The sequence below is a fragment of the Scardinius erythrophthalmus genome (assembly GCF_964197995.2).
Source record: "Scardinius erythrophthalmus genome assembly, chromosome: 24".
In the NCBI taxonomy this organism is placed as follows: Eukaryota; Metazoa; Chordata; class Actinopteri; order Cypriniformes; family Leuciscidae; genus Scardinius; species Scardinius erythrophthalmus.
In genome coordinates this window covers 26800974-26818242 of record NC_138244.1, presented here as the reverse complement: position 1 = coordinate 26818242, position 17269 = coordinate 26800974, and the positions used below count along the sequence as shown (strand labels likewise).

General features: G+C 43.4%; 2 protein-coding genes across 2 annotated transcripts; both read right to left on the bottom strand.

Annotated features, from left to right (window-relative positions):
- Window positions 1–3574: 3574 nt before the first annotated feature.
- On the bottom strand, window positions 3575–3968 carry LOC308684368 (histone H2B; the record flags this gene model as incomplete). The annotated part of the gene is made up of 1 exon (XM_081355544.1): window positions 3575–3968. One exon carries the CDS (start codon window positions 3966–3968, stop codon window positions 3594–3596), a length of 375 nt encoding a protein of 124 aa, XP_081211670.1. The 3' UTR covers window positions 3575–3593.
- Window positions 3969–4730: 762 nt separating this feature from the next.
- LOC308684413 (histone H4) lies at window positions 4731–5042 on the bottom strand (the record flags this gene model as incomplete). The annotated part of the gene is made up of 1 exon (XM_081355615.1): window positions 4731–5042. One exon carries the CDS (start codon window positions 5040–5042, stop codon window positions 4731–4733), a length of 312 nt encoding a protein of 103 aa, XP_081211741.1.
- Window positions 5043–17269: the final 12227 nt, after the last annotated feature.

The following is a 17269-nucleotide window of genomic DNA, read 5'->3' as shown; positions in this document are numbered from 1 at the left end:
TCCACAGAGTAAGGGATTATTTTAAACATTACGCATGTATAGATCGGCCCATATTATACCTGTATTCACATATTATACCACATATTCACGTCATGTGTTGCGTGATATCTCTGCGCCTAAGTAGCAGTGCTTCACCCTAATATAGTCCCAAGTCAATATCTGTCTAGGAAATCGCCTAGTGTTGATCTGCATCGCTATTTGTACTCGTTGTGAATACGCAGGTCAAAAGAAGTAATTAGGTGGGGGTTTTTTTGGATCACTTTTACTCAGGACATGCTAGCTGGCAACAAAGGATTCCATTCATTAAGCTAAGCTAAGCTAGCGCTGACCCTGTCAAACTAAAACAATGCATGCACTGAGACAAAAATGCATTTGCCCACCTATCTAAATGTAGGAAAGAAGGTGAATAAGCCCTATTTAAAAAAACTGTGGAGTGTTCCTTTAAAGTGGTTATGTTCACGAACCATATAATTATAACAGGCAGTGATTTGGCATGGCAGTCAGTTTGAATAATAGCCTATTGCTCTCAAATAAGCAACACATTACACAGCAGAGTTAAAGGAGAACTCCGGTCAATTTTAACCCTTATATGACCTTAGTTTCCTGTTTACACTCAGTGCATTTGGGGTCTATATGACCCCAAAGATGCACAGAGCTTTTGTACAAGAAATATACATTTTAATAATACAAATTATATATCATTTTTTTCGTTTACTTCTCATCTATATTTTTATGCTGTGTTTTGGGGGATATGAAGTACTTTTTTACCTATTTACTGCAAAATTCCTCAACTACACCATTAGCATACGTATGAAATATAACATTTTTATGAAAAAAACACATTTATGATGATCAAATTTAAATATGAGTTGTTTCTGGATATTGATCTAGGTGTTAGATGCAGAATTCTGCCATCTGGTGGTTAGATGTTTTTTTGTAGATAATATAGTTTTAGCCACAAAGTGTAATTACCATATACTTCCAGCAGAGGCCCCATAGAGATCCATTCATTTTTCTGGATGTGACTTATTGCTCTTATAACAACTTTTTTGATGAATTATATATTTAAACATTTTAAAATACATTAAATCAGTATTGTGTCAAAGTTTAGAATTTTTTTGTTGTTGTTTGAGGTCTTTTGAAGTGTCTTGTTATTGCAATAATGCTATATAAATTTGCAATAATATCACATAAGTTGCCACTAAAAGAAACTACTTGATTGCAATTGCATATTATTTCAATAATAGAAATGTATAAAATGATTAACTTTAGAATAAGAAAAAAAAATAAAAATTTTTTTTTACAAAAAAAACAGTAAAAAAAAACAGCTATAGGCGGAGAGGAATAGGAGTGAAAGTAAACACACTGTGTGTCTTCGTGTGTTTGTGTGCATGCACGTGCATGTGTGTGTGTGTGTAATCATGCTCATTCCACATTTTTTTTTTTTCTCTAGTACCAGGCCTTCATTTATGTGTGAACATTTTTAGATTCATGCTGGAATTATTGATTTTATTTACCAATTTCAATAAAAATGCTCTCTTTTGCAGTCACACTTGTTTGTTTGTGTTTGGCTCTCTGTGTATGTGATCTGTGTGTAGTCATGTTCTTTCCACGCTGCATTTGTGCTCCCATACCATACCTTCATTTATGTGTGAAATTTTTTAAATTTATGCAGAAATTATTGATTTTATTTCCCAATTTCTATAAAAATGCTCTCTATTGCAGTCACACCTCTCTCTGTCTGTGTGTGTATTTGTGTCTGTGTGTGTGTGGGCGCATATGTGTGTGTGATAATGTTCATTCCACATTGCATTAGTGCTCTAGTACCAGGCCTTCATTTATGTGTGAGAATTTTCAGATTTATGCTGGAATTATTGATTTTATTTGTCAATTTCTATAAAAATGCTTTCTATTGGAGTCACACCTGTGTGTGTGTTTGTGTGCGCGAGCATGTGTGTGTGCAAGTGATCATGTTCGTTCCACATTGCATTTGTGCTCGAGTACCAGGACTTCATTGTGGTATTAAAATTTTCAGATTTATTCTGGATTTATAGATTTTTTTTGACAAATGAAAAATAAAAACCCATTTTTTCCCGATTTTCCCATTCATTTCAATGTGGGGTCATATTGACCCCAAAGGTCATGAGTGTGACTTTTTTTTTTTACATGCCTTTAGAACAACCGAATCAAGCCCAGTTTTTTTGTGTGTGTATAGATAGATAATGTAGGAAAAGTCACCAAATTTTATTCCACTGAGATGAAGGGAACCATTTTTTTTAATGAAAGAAAAGTCGCTTGGGGTCATATTGACCCCAAAGGACAAATCCATTGAGCTCATTTTTTTGTACATTTGGAGTGCTGTCAATACAGAGAACAACGACAAAAATCGGTGTTGCCTACACCGAGTTATTCTATTTTTAAAATTTGCACCCTATTGACTTCAATGGGGCAAGTAGTAAGCCTGCTTTTTAGCCTCTTAACAATGAAATGAAGTTAATTCAGCCAGCGCTCATACCTCTGTTTACATCCTGTTTTCGGTGGAAGGCCATAGTAATCGATTGTCGAGTTCACGCGCGTGATCATAGGCACTAAACCTATGCGCGTGAACTCGACAATCGATTACTATGGCCTTCCACCGAAAACAGGATGTAAACAGAGGTATGAGCGCTGGCTGAATTAACTTCATTTTTATTAATATCTCTAACATCTACTGCAGTCAGATTCACTCGTGTTCACTCAGAAGGAATCACTCACATTTTCTGTGCACTTGTAATGACACATCAAGGATGTTAAGAGGCTAAAAGCAGGTTTAGTACTTGCCCCATTGAAGTCAACAGCGTGCAAATTTTAAAAATAGAATAACTCGGTTACCGATTTTTGTCGTTGTTCTCTGTATTGACAGCACTCCAAATGTACAAAAAAATGAGCTCAATGTTAAAATTGACCGGAGTTCTCCTTTAAGGCTATCCTAAAGCAGCTCTGTATCTGCTCAAAGACCTGAGATTGTTTTCAGCATTTATATTAGCGGCAGTGTTGCCAGATTGGAAATGTCCAAGTATTGTACCAGAAGCTCAAAATTATCGTATTTGGAAGGAAATTCGTATTTGGAAGGAAGGGGGGGGGGGGGTTGGGGGGGTTGTTCTGATTCGGTTCGGGAGTATAGATAAAAACCCGCCCGCACTTACAATTCATTGGTTGGGTCCTTACATGCGCTTCGTGAGGCACACTAGCACACACACACGCAAGGTCTCTCGCTCCCTCTCTACACGTTCTTCCCCCGGTAGACGTAGAATCCACAGCTAGATCAATGAGAAGTCCTGTTACAACGACCATCATTTGAAGTGTCACACAGTTCTGAAATTATCGTACATTATAGGATTTTTTCCATTATTGATCGTACATCGTACAGAGGTCAAAATTATCGTACAAATACGATAATTATCGTACATCTGGCAACACTGATTAGCGGATTCATTCATTCATTTCTCATGGGATTAAGATTGTAACTAAAAAAAAAACACACAAAAGCTCTTTATCTGAGAAGATGGGTGGCTCTTAAAAGAGCCTTTGGGGTAGTTGAAGTCAGGCACGCCTCACTTTGAGCTGGTGTATTTGGTGACGGCCTTTGTGCCCTCGGACACGGCGTGTTTGGCCAGCTCTCCGGGCAGCAGCAGACGCACGGCGGTCTGGATCTCTCTAGAAGTGATGGTGGAGCGCTTGTTGTAGTGCGCGAGGCGAGACGACTCACCGGCGATGCGCTCGAAGATGTCGTTGACGAAAGAGTTCATGATGCCCATCGCCTTGGAGGAGATGCCGGTGTCAGGGTGAACCTGCTTCAGGACTTTGTACACATAGATAGCATAGCTCTCCTTCCTGGACTTTCTGCGCTTCTTTCCACCCTTACCGGCGGTCTTGGTGACGGCCTTCTTTGAGCCCTTCTTGGGCGCGGACTTTGCTGGTTCAGGCATGATGATGCGAGATCAAGAGACTGACACAGTAATGTTCCCTCTTGTGTGACACAGAGGTATTTATTCACTGCCCTATGCTAATTTTTAAAGCGATACGAGAATTCTCTGATTGTCTGTTTTCATAGGCCAAACCCATAAACTCGTACTTCATTGGACGACTCAAAGCATCAAGCGGGCCAATCACAGGCGGATAAATTGTAGTCCCGCCCACCACTACCCTATTTCCGTTGTTTCGTTTCCCGCTCTTTTATTCAAAATTTTTGAGAAATATAAGCAGTTCTAATACTGTGCATCATCGAGTCATTTTTAAACCCCTTATAAATCCGTTGAGAGAGTTTAGAAAAAGAAAGACAGCGTGTCCTCAAACTCTTATTGAAATGTTTAAATGGCAGAAAACAAAAAACAAATACAAGCTCATTTGACCATTTGTGTACAACATATAACATTTCATCAACATGTTCACTTCTGTTAACTGTGGTATTATTTTGATCTAATCGATTTTTTTGTTAGCTTTGTAACGAATATTTGTTCAATTGATTAATGTGTAATAATAATTCAGTGTTATCTGTTAAAGAAAACATTAAGTTTCTATTTATTGTGAACGTTTAAGAGAGTTGTTTGAAGTTCATTTTGGATTCATAAAATATAGCGTTTTATACTAAACTATGTCGACATGATCAACACATTGTCTCTTTATGTGTCAGAGTGTGTGGCTCTTAAAAGAGCCGTTGGGTTTGTGTGGTCTCTCCTGGTTTCAGGCGTTTATCCGCCGAAGCCGTACAGGGTGCGTCCCTGTCTCTTCAGCGCGTACACAACATCCATGGCGGTAACGGTCTTTCTCTTGGCGTGCTCGGTGTAGGTGACGGCATCGCGGATCACGTTCTCCAGGAACACCTTCAACACTCCGCGGGTCTCCTCGTAGATCAGACCGGAGATGCGCTTGACGCCGCCGCGGCGAGCCAGACGACGAATGGCGGGTTTGGTGATTCCCTGGATGTTATCGCGCAAAACTTTACGGTGACGCTTAGCGCCTCCTTTCCCGAGTCCCTTACCGCCTTTGCCTCTTCCAGACATGTTTCACTCTGATTTCCTCAGTCGATCAATGAAAGACAAAGAATAGATACTGTGTTTGTGGGTGTTAGGAGAAAGCATTTTACATTCGCTTACAGGACCTGACAGAAACCAGCGCCGCGTCACATGACACACCCCTCCCCCAGAGCACATGTGATTGAATCACAACCCTGACCTTTGTTTCATATTAAAATTCAGGTTTCATTAAATGTATTTTATCTTCTGTTTATGCCTGTATTTGTTTGTGTATTTTAAGTGTATATTTGTTTACCTTTTTAGTAATGGGAATCAAGAAAACACAAACAATGGAGACAGACACATTTTAAAACTGCAATGCAAAAATGCAGGTTTGTTTGATACCCAGCAAACATTTGGACGTTTAATGACCGTTGAAAAGACGTCCGACAGAGACGTCCCGTCATGGTTGAAAAATAGTTCCAAAATGGAAGTTGAACCGACGTCTTTGACGTCGTCTGGCCGTTAATTCCACGTCTCTTCTGCGCGTCCCTGGACGTCTAAATGCGTCGTCATATGTGTTTTAATGTGTTGCTGCATAATTTAAGTGTATAAGCCTGCATATAAAATAATCACACACCTATTGTGTAACATCGTGAAAGGCAATCAAGGTTTACACATCTTGACAAAGGTTCTAAAAAGGTCCAAAATTGGTCCAGTCAGACCTGAACGTCAATAAAACGTTTTAATCACGTGTACATCAAAAACAATAACACATTATTTGTGGACATAAGCAAAAAAGAAGCATGTTCTGATTAAGCACATTTTATTGATCTTGAACAGCCAAAATTTCTCTTTATTTTTTTCAATGTTTAACATTTCGTGAGCTTAGAATTATAAGGTTCTACCTCCACTTTTGGTCGAAATTGAGTTTTTGACAATCTGATCCATTAGGTGTTTATTGTGGTGCTATTTTTGTTAAAAAAAATATTTTGTGAGTAGTTATTAATAAAATAAAAAGGTTCCATCTCACAAAACATAAACCAAGTTTAAAAACTTTGATCCTCAATAAACTACAATAAACGGAGATAGAATCTTATAATTCTAAGCTCTCGATTTGTTAACCAAACTAAAATACCAATTGCAAAATACTGAATTATTATATAAAGATAGTTCACCCAAAAATGAAAATTATGTAATTTACTCACCAAATTCCAAACCTGTAGGAGTTTCTTTCTTCTGCTGAACACAAAAGAAGATATTTTGAAGAATGTTTGTAACCAAGCAAATAGAGCATCCACTGACTACCATTATTGGAGAAAAAATGATTATGGTAGTTAATGGGAAGCGACATCTGCTTGGTTACAAACATTCTTCCAAACATCTTTGTGTTTAGCATAACATAGAAAGGTATACAGGTTTGAAACATGAGGTTGAGTAAATGATGACAATTTTCATTTTTGGGTGAACTATCCCTTAAACACATTGTTTGGCTCATTTTTTGTATCCACAACCCCCAGCTCTTCCTGGAGCGTGTTTCAGGTGTTCTGCCATTGCTGCATCAATTTCAGAGTCTGTAGCATGTGGGCTCCACCTCTTCACAGCATCTAAGGGAAGAGAATATATTTATTTTTAAAATAAATGAAAATTAAAAATTTGAGGTAAATGACATGCACTTATTTTCAAAATATTTTTATGGTCTTCAGCTAAATTAAAAAAAAACATGGAACAAGATGAATGAATCATGAATGAAACATTAGAAAAAAGTAATCAACATGCATTACATTGTATTTTATTGTATAAAAGATGTTCTGCTTTAAATTGGTGTTAGATCAGTTGGGGGGGCGGGGGGAACAGCATTTGTCCCCTGCCTCTTCAATTCCACTGTGGTGCCCTTGAGAAAGACCCTTAACTAGGTGTAACAGTGAGAAAGTGAACAGGACATTTCTGATAAAGACAGGTGGGCTGTGATGTCCCCTGAATAGACATGTTTAGCAATTCTAAAATTACAAAATATTTTTAAAGCAGTTACTGAAAACATTCAAATCCAGCTAAACATTTCATTCTACTTCAGATAATTTACTTTCTGAAAGAAACTCTCAAAAGGCTACATTAATAATTTACAGTAATAACTTTGACTGTATCATTAAACATACTTTATACTATGGTATACTGTTGTATAAGTTCAAATTAACTTTTAGCCTACTAGCTAATTTTAGCCAAACTCAGTTAGCCAATTTCAGTTGACAATGTGGGCATCATTTCTTTCGGTTCATTCATGTCAAACAAGTAAAACTCTAGCACGTGAATCTAATAATACAAAATGTACGTACCCAACAGTAGATTTCTAATAATATGGGCCTCAATTCCTCCTCTCTTCGTGGTTGTTCAAACTTCAGTGTTCTCTTACGAGAGGTTCTCTCGTATTGCGTAAGTAGCTTACGCATCGGGAAAGTCTTCTTTCTTCGAGATCTGAAGCCAAAAAATTATCCTTAATTTTGTATTCATTGTCAACGCAGTGCAGCAGCCGACAGACCTAGGCAGGCTAAATAAGCGTGCTCATTGGCTGCTCGGCTGCAACTGCTTAAGCCTATCGGTGAGCGCTCTGAACGCGGCAACCAATGAGGGCGCTTCGCGCCCTCCACACCCTTCTAACCGTCAGAATGGGCGTGGCCAGCGTGTATATATTCAGCGCTCACAGGCTAAAATTCTGATTTTCTTGTCTTCAGCGACGCTCTTCGCATCGCTGGATCTTGAGAGCCGCCGCCGTTGAAACCAGCGACCAGCAAGCTTAGGACAGCGCCTGAGGAAGCCGGCCGTCTTCGCCGCCTTCAGCCATCCGTGCCTGCTACGCTATCCGGCGACATATCCTTTACATTATTACTGTTTCTGTGTGTACTCTAAAAGAGCACGAGGCGTTTTTGTAAAAGCGCCTCGTTTTTGCGGCTCGTGCCGCGCCCCGCTCAGCAACGGAGACCGCCACCTTTCTGCGCTCTCCGCCTGGGCCGCGGGCACGCCGCCACCGCACTCTCCGAGTGCGAAGAGCTTTCAATGTCGACCCTGCGGGCTCGACTTGAAGCTTTCGACCAAGCTGTCGCTCCGCCTGTCCCTGCCGGGCCGCGCAATAAGAAGCGCCGCTCGCAGCGACCACCGGAGACTGTTGTGACTGAGGAGCTCGCCGGAACCTCTCCCTCGAGCTCTCTCTCGCCCTCTCCCTCCCGGCCGCTCAACCGCCGGCTCTGCCCGCGCCGCCGCCGCGTCAGGAGATGAGGTGAATGTGATAGATACCCGTACTCTCCCTCTGTTCGAGCCGTGCAATACGCCGCTCACAAGGGATGGCAGAAGCGGACGGTCTCGGAGCGAGTTTCCTCTCCCTCTGTTCGAGCCGCGCAAACTGAGCCGCTCACGAGGGATGGCAGAAGCGGACGGCCTCGGAGCGAGTTTCCTCTCCCTCTGTTCGAGCCGTGCAATACGCCGCTCACGAGGGATGGCAGGAGCAGACGGTCTCGGAGCGAGTTTCCTCTCCCTCTGTTCGAGCCGCGCAAACTGCGCCGCTCACAAGGGATGGCAGGAGCGGACGGTCTGAGCTCTCTTTACGTTACAAGAAAGCTACTCCGTCCTCGCGCGTCACTGGTGAAAGGGGAACAGAGTGTTTTCGTCCCGCCGTGGCCTGGACTATAACCTCCATTCTCACACATTTCTCAGTCCCCTCTTAAGTTCAGGCGACTGGAATTGTTACTATTGCAGTATACGAGCCTGTTATAAATACACGCTCGCCTGCAAGCAAACGCTGTCACAAGACATGATGACGCTAACCGCGTACTAATGTATTCTCCCCTGTGGCTCAGTGGCGGAATCCTAGACTGTCAAGCTAGAGACCCGGGTTCGGTCCCCGCTCTCGCGGCAGTTAAAGTTTATGCTGTTCGCTTCTCCGAGCTCGCGGCCAGTTTTTCTTACATACAGAAAACAAGCCCGCTCTCTCCCTCGTTGGGCCGTGCAGATTGCGCCGTTCAAGGGATGACAAAGCGGACGGTCACGAGCAGCGTTCAGCGTGCGCGCCTCACTCACCGGCGAAAAGAGAAGAGAGTGTGTTAGTCTCGCTACGGCTGGACAACCGCCAATCCTCACACATTTCTCAGTCCCCTCTTAAGTTCAGGCGACTGGAAATATTACTATTGCAGTAAACGAGCCTGTTTTAAACACACGCTCGCCTGCAAACGAACGCCGACGCGACACATGAGGTCGCTTTTTATATGCTCGCGCTAACTGAAAGCCTATGTGATTCCCCTGTGGCTCAGTGGCAGAATCATACGCTTTCATGCGAGAGACCCGCGTTCGATCCCAGCTCTCGGGGAAAATAAAATTTATGCTGCTTGCTTCTCCGAGCTCGCGGCCAGTCTTTCTTACTTACAGAAAGCGAACCCGCCCCTCGCACCACACCTTCTCAGGGTGCTCGAGTATTTTTTGAGCGTCTAAACACGAGAGAAGAAAAGACGGTTAAATCCCGCAGCCCTGCGGCTGGACCACCGTCGAAGCTTAACGCTCTGTCAGTCCCCGTTGCCACGGCTACTGCAGCTGTTTACCCCGCAGTCAACGAGCCGGTATCTACTCGCTCGCCTGCGCGCATCCGCCGTTCTCACGGCAACCCAGAAAATGTCAAAAGAGCATAATGTCTGGTTGCACGGCTGACGCCGTATGTGTTTCTAGTACAGTGAATGTGCCCACGTTCTGTGCTCACCCCTGTACACAAGCACTATACATCCCGTGCCTCTCACAGAGCCCACTCTCATGAAGCAGGCAAAAGCCGCTTTAGTGTTAAAAGTAGGTCACGTGTCCACTTCTCCGTGCCCACACCTACTCACTGCCCGCTCTGTCACACGGCCTTGCACGACCGGTCATGTTTTAAATGTGAGTCCTGTGCCCGCCCTCGAGCGCTCACACATACATTTTCGCGCCTCACACTATATGTTCCCCGTCCAAAGCCACCGGGACACTGTGTGTAAAACGGCCAGCTATCGCTACGTGCGATCCGCCGTATCTAACCACCAAGAGCGCGCGCGCCGCGCCCGCCCCTGAATGTAACTCCTGTGCCCGCCCTCGAGCGCTCACACATACTAACGAACATTTTCGCCCCGACGCCGCCAGCGCGCGTCGCGCCTCACACTTTATGTTCCCCGTCTAAAGCCACCGGGACACTGTGTGTAAAACGGCCAGCTATCGCTGCGTGCGATCTGCCGTATCTAAGCACCAAGAGCGCGCGCGCCGCGCCCGCCCCTCCGTTTCGAGCTCTCGAGCCCGCGATGCGCGGCGATCGGAGCCCGGAGGCCATTCTGCCCCTGGCTGCACACGCAAAAGCGTGGGAAACTATTCCAGGCGCATCAGAACGGGTGCTAAGCACAGTAAAACAGGGTTATACTCTGCAGTTCGCTCGCCGCCCTCCGCGCTTTCAAGCGCGTATCGAGACCAGAGTGAATGGGGAAGTAGCACATCTACTTCGAGCAGAAATAGCTACACTTCTGTGCAAAAGGGCTATGGAACCGGTTTCCCCTTCCATGAGCGAGTCGGGCTTTTACAGCCGTTATTTCCTCGTTCCCAAGAAGGACGGAGCACTCAGACCAATTTTGGATCTGAGACGTTTGAACGAGGCTCTTATGAGAAGACCGTTCAAAATGCTCACAACCAGACAAATTCTCGCGCAAATTCGCCCGAGGGACTGGTTTATATCTCTCGATCTAAAAGACGCGTGCTTTTCAGATCCTGATAATACCCCGTCACAGGCCATTCTTGAGATTTGCCTTCGACGGTCAGGTATATCAGTACACGGCCCGCCTGTCGACACAGCGCGCACGCTGCATTCGACGCCTGGCCGCGTCTTTCCGGCCGGGCAGCACCGTACCTCTCAAAACATTTCAGAGGCTACTGGGTTGTATGGCCTCAGCCGCAGCAGTGCTTCGGCTGGGTCTTTTACGAATGCGCCCGCTACAATGCTGGCTGAATGCCCGAGTGCCTCACAGAGCATGGGCTTCCGGCGGTATTCGCATCAGAGTGACTCAGAGCTGCGTTTCAGCTCTGAAGCCCTGGTTAGCGGCCGACTGGTACCAGCGGGGAGTGACAATGGGAGCTATCTCACACCGCAAAATTATCTCGACGGACGCTTCCACCTCAGGCTGGGGCGCTCTGTTCGAGGGCAAACCGGCTTTTGGCCTATGGTCAGACCGGGAAAAATGCCTCCACATAAACTGTTTGGAGATGATAGCGGTCGAGAACGCGCTCAGGCGCTTCCTCCCATTCATACGGGATCACCATGTGCTAGTCCGCTCGGACAACATGTCCGTGGTATCCTATGTGAACCGACAGGGCGGTGTCAGATCCAGGAATCTGTGCAGGCTGACAGAACGCCTTCTCGTGTGGGCTTACCGCTCGCTGCGCTCGCTGAAAGCCGCGCACGTACCGGGCCACCTGAATGTCGGTCCAGACAGACTGTCCAGGGACAACATTCCCCCGGGAGAATGGTCTCTGCACCTCCAGACAGTCCAGTTTCTCTGGCGCCTATTCGGCAGAGCGGAAATCGACCTCTTTGCGTCGAAAGACAATGCTCAATGCCTGAAGTTTTATTTGAAGAGCGAAGACGCGCTGTCCCAGACATGGCCCAGCCTCCCGCTGTATGCTTTTCCTCCGATCTCCCTGTTGCCACAGGTCATTTAGAGGATCAGAGAAACGCACCACTCAGTGCTGCTTATAGCCCCGCGATGGGAAAACCAAACTTGGTACCCAGAGCTAGTGAGGCTGTCGCACTCACCCCCGTGGCCGATCCCGGTGAGAAAGGATCCTCTCCCAAGCCGCTGGATCGATCTGGCATCCCCATCCAGAGCGCTGGTCGCTGCATGCATGGGTGATCAACGGATACCCGTTGACCTGTCAGAAGGGGTCGTGAACACGATCACACAGTCGAGAGCCCCCTCCACGAGACGGCTCTATGCGTCTAAATGGTCGGTGTTTTCTAAATGGTGCGCTACTCAAAACCTGGATCCGCGCGCATGCGGGGTCCCGCGGGTGCTCTCCTTCTTACAAGAGCTGTTGGAAAAGGGCAGATCCCCTTCCACGCTCAAAGTATATGTGGCCGCTATTACAGCGTTCGCTGAGACGACGCGCGGCCGGGCAATGGGAAGGAATGAGCTCATTATCCGCTTCCTCAGAGGAGCTAGACGGATGAATCCCCCGCGGCCCCCCTCGGTTCCCTCGTGGGATCTGTCCTTGGTCCTGGCGGCCCTAAAGGCTTTTCCCTTTGAACCGCTTGAATCCGTGGATCTAAAGTATCTGTCGCTTAAAACCGTTTTTCTGATAGCTCTGTCTTCAGTCAAACGATTGGGTGATTTGCACGCGCTATCTGTTAGCCCTGCATGTCTCGAGTTCGGGCCGAATGACTCGAAAGTCATTCTCAGACCGAGGCACGGTTACATCCCCAAAGCGATTGGAACCCTGTTTAGGGCACAAGTTATTTCCCTCTCGGCTCTGCCAGCATCCGATAGTGGGGACAGTGATAACCTCCTATGCCCTGTCCGGGCGCTGAGAGTTTACATCACGCGCTCCGCCGCTTTCAGGCGTTCAAAGCAGCTCTTTGTTTCCTTCGGCGGACGCACCAAAGGTCTTGCCGCCTCGAAGCAGAGCTTGTCCAGGTGGATAGTGGACGCGATAGCAGCAGCTTATGCCTCCAAACACCTGCAGTGCCCTCTGGGCATCAGAGCCCATTCCACTAGAGGCATGGCCTCGTCGTGGGCCTGGTCCAGCGGAATTTCTATCCACGACATTTGTATGGCGGCGAGCTGGGCCTCCCCGTCAACATTCGTGAGGTTTTATAACCTGGAAGTTCCTGCCCTACAGGCAAAAATATTGTCAGTATAAGTGACATGTATGCTCTGCCCAGCTCCCGTGTGCAGACTACGTTCATATGCTGGCGCTATTCTGGTAACTACTCAGGGTGAAGTGTTTGACTCAGACCGGCTGATCCGTTCTGTTTCCTATTTCCCGTTACGCGCTGTTATCGGTGCTGGCCCGCGCTGCTGGCCGCCCGCATTATTCTCTGCCGCGTGGGAATTTTTCTCTTCATGTGAGACCGACTATGTCGTTTTCTCCTACCCTTATGAGTGCTTATGTGCTGTATGGGCTCGCTCCGCCGGCCCTACTGTTTGTACTGCTATGTTTATAGACCGGCCGCGCCGCTCTATTTCATATGCTGCATGAAGTGCATGTACTGCGCTGGCCCGTCTCTCCGACCGGCCACATTTCCCAGCAGAGTGTTTTCCCCGGTTCCCCTGGGATTCATGGGCTGGATGCTCGGCGCAAACGGCGTTGACAAAGGGTTCCCGATGCGTAAGCTACTTACGCAATACGAGAGAACCTCTCGTAAGAGAACGTACTCGGTTACTAATGTAACCTCGGTTCTCTCTAGAAGAGGGAACGAGTATTGCGTAACCTGCCGTGTCGCGCCACGAGCTTTTGCGCTTCAGACTGCGAAAACCAGAATTTTAGCCTGTGAGCGCTGAATATATACACGCTGGCCACGCCCATTCTGACGGTTAGAAGGGTGTGGAGGGCGCGAAGCGCCCTCATTGGTTGCCGCGTTCAGAGCGCTCACCGATAGGCTTAAGCAGTTGCAGCCGAGCAGCCAATGAGCACGCTTATTTAGCCTGCCTAGGTCTGTCGGCTGCTGCACTGCGTTGACAATGAATACAAAATTAAGGATAATTTTTTGGCTTCAGATCTCGAAGAAAGAAGACTTTCCCGATGCGTAAGCTACTTACGCAATACTCGTTCCCTCTTCTAGAGAGAACCGAGGTTACATTAGTAACCGAGTACGTTCTCCGGAGTGAGTCTATGGGGAAAACGCGTTAACATCTCGTGAGATAATCTAACCTATCGCGGGATTTGGTAATGTCGGGAGATCTTTTGTTACATCTTGGCAGCACAGTTTTGGCAATTACATCCAACTCAGACATAAAAGGTGACCAGATATATTTCTGTTTTACATGTATATGCATACATTGAATAAAAAAAAAAAAAACACAACGTATCAGGTAGGCTACAGGTTGAAATAATGACTAAAATGCAGAGGCTTTGCATTCACTTAACCACACTGGGAACTGTGTGATTATAATTTATTTAAACAAGATAAAGTAAATATATTTACTTTGTATACAATTCGTGTATTTCATAAAGATAATTCCTGTTTTTTTTTTCTGTCTTGCTTGACTAGACGTGTAAAGGACGTCAGTGGACGTGTATTCACAGCCTTGACGTGTAAAGGACGTCAGTGGACGTGTATTCACAGCCTTGACGTGTAAAGGACGTCAGTGGACGTCTTCACAACCTCTTAAAAACTACTTGGGCAATTAAATTAATTTTTGCAGTATTAACCATGCAAGGATTAAGCACAGCTTTTGCATATTTCACAAGGATTTCATGATGGAGGGTCATGATGGACTATAAATGCACGTGTAAAAGACGTCGCCAGGTGAGGTCCTCTCACCCAATACACTATATATTGAACTACACGTAGCTAAAAGTCAAAATAACAATTATACATGCAACCCCAGAGAGCTGTAGACATGTACAAATGTATCTGAATGCATTTTTGGGAAATGTTCTGTGTTACATATTTTTACCGATTTATGCCGTCATACCGCGACTATTTTTGGCCAGGGACAAGACGTTGCCGTCGGACCAATGTTTGCTGGGTACTCTTTACTGACTGTGTAAATTTGAATCCTTAAACAGGCGAGTGTGGAAACTGATTAGAAAAACATTCTTTTCATTTCAATTTTATATAATCTAGACTTGAGTAAAACAAATTCAATGGAGTTTTTGATATATTTCATATATTTATATTTTGATAGATTTCATCTCTTATTATAAGTTTTTATATTAAGGTATAAATTAAAACCAAAGTCATCAATATTTGTTTTATGTAATGCAAAAAAAAGTAATATGCAAAATATGCTGCATGTATGACATGTCTAAGTGTCCTAAAATTGAGGCATGTAAATCAGTGGTTCTCAAACCTGTCCTGGAGGACCACCAACACTACACGTTTTCTTTGTCTCCCTAATCAAACACACCTGATTCAACTCATCAGCTCATTAACCCCTATTTTTTACAGTCTATGATTAACCCATGTGATAATGAGCTGATGAGTTGAATCAGGTGTGTTTGATTAGGGAGACAAAAAAACGTGCAGTGTTGGGGGTAATGTTACTCCAGGACAGGTTTTTTTCAGGTCAATTCTTTTGAGGAGCCGACTTCTCTTTTCTGGTGGTCTTTCGTAGCCCAACCACAAAGTAGGATGCGGGTTTTCCTCCGTTGGCAATATATTGTATACAATCTGTAATCCCAACCCTGACCTTTTTTTTTCATAATAAAATTCAAGTTTAATAAAATGTATTTAACAAATATTACAGTAGTACTGGTTGATAATGAAAAGTGATTTTCTGAAAGTTTACCAAATTAAACGAAGAGGGACATATCACAATATCAAAGTAAAATTATTTACCCATGTAATCCCATTTCCCTCCCAGAGATGACACTTATGAATATGTATGGTATGCGTAGGGATATTAAACAATAAATGTTAATTATGTAAAAAAAAAGAAAGAAAAGTCAATTAAAAATGGGTTTAATATCTGGTCATAAACACATAGACTAGGTCTATGGTGTTAATGCATTAAACAAATGACAAACCTCCAGTAATTAGTTTAAAGACTGGGTTAAATTGTTGAATTGGGTGTTTTATTCCATTAACAAATAAGTAAACATTGTCTGGCTCAGTTTCAAAAGGGACAAAAGCATTCCTATGCAGCAGTACTGCTCAAATAATCAAATACAATGATGACAAAATTACATAAATTATAGGAAATTGGAAAGTAATTATTGTTAACTTCATTATAAACTGAAATAAATAAATAGCACATTTAATAAGTAAAGTGAAGTAAAGAGATGGATAGATAGATGAGAAAATTGCATAATATATATATATATATATATATATATATATATATATATATATATATATATATATATATATATATATGGGTGATTCTTAGACTATGGGCACTTTTATGTACTTTGGTCATATTTTTTGAAATGAAATGCTAAGTATTAAAATGCTAAGTATTAATTCAAAGCTAATCAGTGAAGCTATCTTCCATTTTTTCACAAAAAAACTACAAAAATGTCAATGACAGCATGTGGTGGAAACATGCTGTACCTTCAAGGGTGTTTGTAAAAAGTATTATTATTTTTTTTTTAAGTTAAATAAGAGTATTTTGCATGCATGAAATGCTGAGTATTAATTCAAAGCTGATCAGTGAAGCTATCTTCCATTTTTTCACAAAAAAAAATACAGAAATGTCATTTCCTCCACACTGCCCTCTGTGGTAGAAATAACAGCATGTGGTGGAAATGACATTTATGATTACAAAGTACAATTGATAAGGATTGCAAGAGTAGATTGACTTTGTGAATTGAGTTTACTGAGTGTGATGAGTTTAAGAGTTTTTCAAATAAATATTTCTCTAAATATTACTGTTTCTCTACATTCACGTTAATTCATTGTCATTTCCACCACCACCCTGTCATTTCCATCACCACACACATTTTTAAAAAACATTTAAAAAGTTCTCATCACACATTAAAAATGTATCCACAATTTACGAGATCATGCTCTACTTAATATAAAAATTCAAGTTATTTATTTTCTAATAAGCTCTTGCCCAAACCAATATTAAATTTCAGAGTGTGACAGGTGTACAGTTCACCATTTGGTCCTTAGGGCAGTTAATTTATCTCATTGACAAATGTATAATTATTGTACATTGTGGAAAAACTGATAAAACTAGTTACAAAAAATGATCTTAGACTATTCTTGAGTGGCGTAAGTTATTCTGTTTTTAAATAACAGCTGTATATAGAGATGTGGTGGAAATGACATTTGTTCATTGCAGGTCTGAAAAAATGTAAAATATTTACAATTTCTCTTGTAATCGAAGTTTTTCCTCTTACAGACCTTAAAACTAGACAAATTATTTAAACTTATGAGACTGTGCTACGTGACTTTTGAACAAGTTTTTTTTTTATTCAACTTCACAAGCCTAAAAGTGCCCCTAGTTGAAGAAACGCCCATATATATATATATATATAGAGAGAGAGAGAGAGAGAGAGAGAGAGAGAGAGAGAGAGAGAGAGAGAGTTCAGTATTATCATATGACATTTAACAAAATTAA